The sequence below is a fragment of the Elephantulus edwardii genome, unplaced genomic scaffold, assembly GCF_000299155.1.
Source record: "Elephantulus edwardii isolate Elephantulus edwardi_28Jun2011 unplaced genomic scaffold, EleEdw1.0 scaffold00105, whole genome shotgun sequence".
In the NCBI taxonomy this organism is placed as follows: domain Eukaryota; kingdom Metazoa; phylum Chordata; class Mammalia; order Macroscelidea; family Macroscelididae; genus Elephantulus; species Elephantulus edwardii.
Window position 1 is genome coordinate 11,488,365 of NW_006399855.1, and position 7,288 is coordinate 11,495,652.

The following is a 7,288-nucleotide window of genomic DNA, read 5'->3' on the forward strand; positions in this document are numbered from 1 at the left end:
TTTTGCAATTGCTTGCAATGCATCACAAAGCTGGACAATGACAAGGGATGATACAAAGAGAGTTGATACCTTTGAGCTGTGGTGCTGGAGAATAGTACTGAATATACCATGGACTGCTAAGAGAACAAACAGGTTCATCCTAGAGAGGGTGAGATGAGGCTGCTCCTTGGAGGCAAGGATTCTGTTGTTTTGTCTGACATATTTTGGGCATGTTGCAAGGAGGGACCAATCCTTGGAGAAGGACATGATGCTTGGAAGGGTGGAGGGACAGCAAAAGAAAGGAAGACCATCAATGAGATGGATTGATTCAGTGACTGCGGTAATGGGGGTAGGTGTATGAGACAATAAAGTTGGCACAGGATAGAGCAGGGTTCAGGGCTGTTGTACAAAGCAAGCAGCTTGATGGCACATAACAACAACAACAACAACAACATACAAGATCTCTATGAATTGAAATCAACTTAATGACACCTACAGTGACCCTCTTGTAAATTGGTCTATAGCTCTAAACCTTCAGACCTGTTGTTCACGGGGTCACTATGAGTTGTACTCAACTTGATGGTATCTACCAACAACAACAGCAAAACCTTGATAGGAGATTTACCATGTTTCAACTATAGATTAGTTGGTGAATTTGAATCACTGGTATTTCAGTTAGCAGCACAGCACATAAACACACCATGCCACCTTCTGTTAGGCCTATTAAATAATTATTTTTGTATATGAGGTGAGGTTCTTTTCTCTGTATACATTTATTGAGTTATTCCACAAAATTTTTAAAAAATATTTTGCTTCCTTTAATGAATTGCTTCAGCATCATTATGAAATTGTTGTTGTGGTGGAGGTATACCATTGAATAGGAACCACTTTATAGCTGACCCTCCAGTAGGTTTTCAGAGGCAATAAATTGCATGAGAGAAGATCACCATCCTTCTCCAGCAGAGCAGCTGGTGGATTTGAACCATTTACCTCTGGGATTGCAGTAGTTTCTATCTCTGAACTCCTTATTTTGTCTCATTACCATTTTTGCCTATCTTTATGCAAGTAATATGGCATTTTAGTTACTTTCTATAAAGTTTAGTTAGCTTTAAAGAAAGCCTTGCTATCAGCTGGTACAGAACCTCTAACTTGGAATTTCTCTTAAAGATTGCTTTAGGTATTCTGTACCGTCTGCTTTTCCAGAAGGCTTTAGTATCTGCATGCCAATTTCAACCAAAGAGTGTATTGAATTTTTACTGATATTATGGTTTCATTTAAGGCAACATATAAAAAGAAATCTTTTATTTCTTCCTTATCTTGTAATGGTTTTGATCTTTCAGTTTAGAGATTTTTCAAATCTGGGGGTATATTTTTTTTATTTCCTGATTCTGATTCTCTTATATATTTTTTAAAAGCTCTAATTGCTTGTTTCTGAGAATTAAAACTAACTTTGTTTTAATGTATTAACACTGCTAAGGAGTTCTGGTAGCCTGTTGGGTCAGGAGCTCCACTATCAACCCAAAGTCTGGTGGTTCGAAGTTATCAGTTGCTCTAAGGAAAAAAAGATGAACAATCTCTTTCTGTGCAGTTTATAGCCTCTAAAATCCCACTGGAAGATCAGCTATGAATTGATTTCAAATTGATGGCATTTAATAAAAGACACAACACATTTCCCAAGCTTTAGTAGCCATTGTAGACTTCTCAGTATCTTAGGTAAGCAATCATGTTATCTATTAATATGACAGTATTACCTCTTCCTGGCCCATTTACATGACTTTTATTTATTTTTCTTATCTTAATGGACTGGCTAGAATTTCCAGTAAAGTAATAACAGTAGACATCCTCACCTTGTTCTTGATCATAGGGACAAAGCATTCTGGCTTTTACTATTAAATATAATATTGACTCTAAGTTTCTCATAAATGATCTTTATAAGGGTATTCTCTTCTAGCTATAGTTTATTGAGATGCTTGGGGGGTTGTCTTTATATTTGGTTTTTAAAAAATTAATGTTTACTGAATTCTTTTTCAAGCATTTTTCTGAATGTTTGAATTATGATTTTCCTTTCCTCTCTTCACATTGGTTAACTTTTAACTATTCACACTACAAAGCCTTCTATAGATAGAAAGATAGGAATAGCCTTGTTTTCTAGGAAAAGACAAGTTATATAAAAAAGTTTTCATTATAGGGAATATTTTACTAAGTATTTACATGGTTAGATAAGAGAGGGTTCAATGGAAGGCTTTCTTGAATTCCTTGTATTTTTTTTTCTCTTCTTCATTGCAGCACCTTGTCCTGATCCACCAAAGATTAGTAATGCCATCTTCAAAGCCTACACCTACAAGAATGGCACCTATTTGACCTGTAATTGCACTAAAGGATTTCGCAGAAAATTACCCTTTATGTCATGCACAGGCAACTCTAGCCATGTTTCCTGGGAAAACAAATGCCAATGCCAAAGTCCTTGTAAGTAATTCCTTTCATAACCACCAAGTGAAGGGGAACTGTAGCACACAGAGACACAATGTCAGGTTTTGTTTTCTCAGCCTAGAGACAAAAATTAACTGGTCCATTCTCCTTCAGAAAAGACAACATGTTCTATACCTGTTTTAACCAATTTTACTTGTCAGGGAGTATTTATTCATTAAATATTTAATGAGCATATATTCGTTCCTACGGAGCAGTTCTACTCTGTATAGACTGCAAAATTTGAAGCATTCTTTGCTGACAGATCCACATCCCTCACACTACGCTGGAATTCTGGCCTGTAGTTTATTACGGTGCCGGTATCCAATTCTTCATCAAATGCCACAGCAAAGGTGTCTTATAGAATAAGTTTTCCTTATCATTGTTTGTTTGTTGTTTAATGCCGTCGAGTCATAGACGACTCATAGCAACCCTATGAACGAACAGCCTGAGCACTGTTCGTACATAGAGTTTCCGGAGGCAAGCCATTTTGGAAGTGGATGCCGCTCCTGCTTCCAGGTTTGATTTAGTCAGGAAGCTCCAGCCAACACTGTCCACCATGGGTGCCCAATACCACGATTGGCACATCACTGTCACAGGCTTCAGCATCACAGCAACCACGAGTTACCTCTGTACAGCAATGCACAGACCAGTGCTATACCACCAGCAAAGGTGTCTTATAGAATAAGTTTTTCTTATCATTACCTTAAGATTTTGTCTAACTTTTTAAGTTCTGAACTGCCTCAGGGGAGCAAAGGAGCGTTGAACCAGTCCACGCCTAATTGCTGTCACTCAAATATTCTTGCACCATGGTGGAAAAATTGATGGGAAAAATAAAGTTCCTTTTGGGGACAGATCTATACACTTCCACTAGGAAAATATTTCATTCTTTCTAAAACACACTGTAGGTTCTGAATGTGTGCACAAGAATGTCAAGGACAGTGCTTGTTGAGCGGCAGCAGGACCCATGCAGGGTGGCCACAGGGTGGGGCCCGTGCATGGCTCCTGTTTGAAATCAGCCTCCTCCCGTTGCCCAGCATGCTCCATACACCAGAAAAGATACACTTTTAGAGCAAATGAATTAATAAACAATCGGGGTGCGAGGGTTCTGTTAAGTATTTTCATGAATTTATTTTCTTCTTCCACACTTTTTTCCTAGCCGGTAGCAGACCAGGAAAACCAATTACACCCAAACCTGAAGAACAGGAAGAAAAAAAGATCACAGAAATGGCAAGTCAAACACAGTCCCAAGTAAACCTTCTAGGTAAGAGATGGCTTTCAAAAAAAAAAAAAAAAAAAGAGAGATGGCTTTCAAATAATCATCCCCTCTCTGATTCTTGGGGACCAACCCTTATCTGACATGATAAATGTTCTCTTAAAGAAGGAAAGTTGGTCTCTCCATCTGTAAGCATGTAATTTCATTCCACCTTTCTAGGATTTTATGTGAACAAGCACTATTCTGCAGTGCTAGCAGGCTTTTCTCTCAGCATCACAGACTCCTCTCATCAGCCTGCCTGGATTCAGGGCTACTTTTCCCTGGGAGTAATGCCTCCTTCGTAGGTTTGGGAGCTAGCCAAAAAGAATCAAGTGTTCTAGCCCTCAAGGAAATGCTTTTTTTACTTTTCCTTCAAATGCAAGGCTGTGAACTGCAAACAAAACCGTTTCCTTCAGGCCACATTGTAAAATGTACTACGCTCAGGATTCTGAAAAGTTGCAGAGAAGTAGCTCTAGCTAATGTACTTCTCAAGGGTGAGCACTGGGAGTATGCTGCCTGCCCACTCCTCTCCAAATGCCTCCTTTACCCAAAGACTCAAGGAACCAAGTTATTTTCAGCTGAGTGAATGAAATGTTATCAGGCACACAGAATTTTCAGTGTCTAACAGTCTCAACAGTGGAGCAAGCTTTAGGCATAGATTGATCAGAACGATTAGGCTCTCTTTCTCTGAGATCCTCTCAGCTCTCATTTCAGGATGTTGGCTGTTTCCTCAGCATTCTCTTTTGGTACCAAGATGGCGACCAGCTGCAGCAAGAGAACGTGCTTCCTCACTTGTCCACTGGAAGCCCAGGAGCTCTTCACACAGCATTGGCTCAAACAGACCCAAGCCCTCTATTCTCCCTCAGCTTAGACCATCTTTCCCTCTTCTGTCATCCCGTCAAGTCCCTCATCATCTTTCAAGGATCATATTCCATGTATTTCTCTCTGAGGTAGCACCAATCGGAATCATTCACTCATTCTTCCTAGCTCCCACAGTGAGAATCTACTCCTCAATGATAACACTCAATACATTCTCCCTCCAAATGCCTTTCTTATCCAACTGTCAGCTCCAGCTGGATCTGTGGTCCTTGTGCATAGCAAAGTTCTCAATACATACTTGCTGACAAGGGAAGGGTGAAGGTGAGGGGTGGGAAGAAAGGGGTGAATGAAAAAAGAACCTAGGTTCAGTCTCTAGAATGAAGTGACTTGTATTCACTCACAATGTGCTCCCCAACTTGCCTTCTGAATTTTCTTTCCCTCTTCCAGGTCACTGCAGGGAGCCACCACCATGGGAACATGAAACTGCGGAGAGAGTGTATGTTTTTGTGGTGGGGCAGACAGTTGAATACCAGTGTATTGAGGGATACAAGGCCCGACAGAGAGGCCCTGTCACAAGCACCTGCAGGACTGTCTGTGGGCAGGCAAAGTGGACACCGCCCAGGCTCACCTGCACAAATGAACTAATTCCAGGTACTGTTTGCAGAAGGTGGCGCCCTTCTTGGGTCCAGAACCATTTTCCTCTATCAGGCCGAGCAGAATAAAATGTCTTACTTGATCATTGTATGGCCTGGGGGCAGCCACTTAATCCCTCTTTTTTTTTAAAAAAAAAAAAAAAACATTTAAAAAAAAAATAGACTACAGGCACACTAAGGTCCCCTCCTTGCAGTCCCCTCTGTTCCCTAGCAGTGGAAAATTTAAGACCCCAAAGTGGAGAGCATTCTTTTAAGTGCTGCCTCACAGAGGGTAATGTTCTAGCACATTCCAAAATGCCACTTCTCCCTCTAAGCTACCAAGACTCCCTCTAGTTCTCTAGTTAAAAGGAGGACTTCGATTTCCCCACATTCAGTTTCTACCCTTTACTCAAGTATAACACAAATACAGTATTTGTCTGGCGCTCCATTGTTAACATGCTGCTTCCTCTTGTGGAAAACACTGTGGAATAGTTCTACTCTCTAACACATGGGGTCACTGTGAGCCAAAATGATCCCAGCTGGTTTAGGCTTGGGCTTTGGTCCCTTTGCTAAACATACAAATGTGCAAAGAAGAGCCAGCTCCTGACCATTATTTCTGAAGGAGAAGGCTCTTTCATGCGCCCATTCATTCATTCATGCAAACCTACTGCACATCAGGGAATGGTCTAGGTGAAGGGCTCAATAGCATGCATATATTGTGTGTGCAATATATATGTAGGTGTACAGAGAAAGAGACAGAGAGAGATCCTGTTTTGGTTTGCCAATGCCTAAAAAAGTCTAAAATGTCCCCCAAGTGCTGAATACTTTCTATTTCTTCTTGAAAGTCTAAGTTGTTGGGGTTTTTTTTCTTTATATAACTCAAATCTACTTTGTTGAGTATGTAAAGGTAGCATCCAGTTTTTGTCTCGTGGCTAATGAGGCCGTTGTCAATGGAGGTGATTAGCCTCACCTCCCTTGTTGTTACTGTTATGTGCCATCGAGTCTTCTATGACTCATAGTGACCCTATGCACAATAGCTCTGACCCCTGGCCTGTCCTGAGCCTGTCTCACTGTCCCTAACACACCTATCCCTGTTCCCTGTAACTGTGTCAATCCATGTCATCCAGGTCTTCCTCTTCTGTGCTGACCCTCCACCCTTCCAAGCATCATATCATTCTCCAAAGACTGCTCCCTTCTGGCAATATGCTCAAAGTTTGTGTGATGGAACTTCAATATCCTTAGCCTCCAAAGAGCAGCCTAGTTTCACCCTCTCCAGGACAGACCTTGCTCTTATTCCTGACTCTCCCTCCTTTCTCACTTTTCTCTCTGCTCCAGATAAAGAAGAAGAAGAATTAAGCCTTCCTGAGAGTGAAATTTCCTGTCCCTCAATAACAGCAGGTATGGCTGGAGTTTCTACAAACACTGTTATTAAGTCACAGTGCTAGAAAATAACAACACAATCCCAGAGGTGCACAGTTCGAATCCACCAGATGCTCTGATGGAAAAAGAGGAGCAATCTTCTCCTGTACCAGTCAGAACCAATTTGACGGTACACACACAAATAAACAATAATAAAATAAATTTTTTAAAAAAATTTTTAAAGGAAACTAACAACACACACACCCCACCACCACCTCCAAAATAGAGACCTCACAAAAAGGAAAACAATATGACCACACTGAGGACAGCAGTCTCAGGACCGTCTAATCCTTGCCATTTGTCTCCATATGTCCTGCTTTCCTTCAGTCTCCTAAGGAGACTAAAGAAATTCATGACGGGGTCCTACGTTTCTCCAGCCTTGTTCTGTCCTACAATGAACATAAACTGAGCCTTTCCCCGCACTTCCTTTCTTTCTCACAGTTCTTAAGAAGCCTACAGAAGTGGCGACAACTGTGGAGACGTTCCTGTTTACTAGTGAGTACCAGATTGCAAGTGGGTTACTCACATTCTTTGTTGACCAAATGTTCACCTGAGGCAGTGGGACATGTTGCTTGCTTGGTTGGTTGGTTGATTGATTTGCTAATCAGTTTCATAAGTAGCCTCCTCCTATACTACTTAATTTTTATATGAGCAAAGAACTGATGCAGATACCAATATAACTAAGTTACAGTAATAAGTTAAACATAAATGGGTTTCA

General features: G+C 40.9%; 1 protein-coding gene across 1 annotated transcript in view; it reads left to right on the forward strand.

The window, feature by feature from the left end:
* The window catches only part of IL2RA (interleukin 2 receptor, alpha), an 11,914-nt gene extending 4,790 nt beyond the window's left edge, over nucleotides 1-7,124 (forward strand). Inside the window, exons 2-6 of the mRNA XM_006891877.1 lie at nucleotides 2,266-2,445; nucleotides 3,605-3,709; nucleotides 4,967-5,170; nucleotides 6,487-6,549; nucleotides 7,012-7,124. Of these exons, the coding sequence (XP_006891939.1) occupies nucleotides 2,266-2,445; nucleotides 3,605-3,709; nucleotides 4,967-5,170; nucleotides 6,487-6,549; nucleotides 7,012-7,124 (665 nt within the window). The remainder of the gene's footprint in view (nucleotides 1-2,265; nucleotides 2,446-3,604; nucleotides 3,710-4,966; nucleotides 5,171-6,486; nucleotides 6,550-7,011) is intronic.
* The last annotated feature ends 164 nt before the right edge of the window (nucleotides 7,125-7,288 follow it).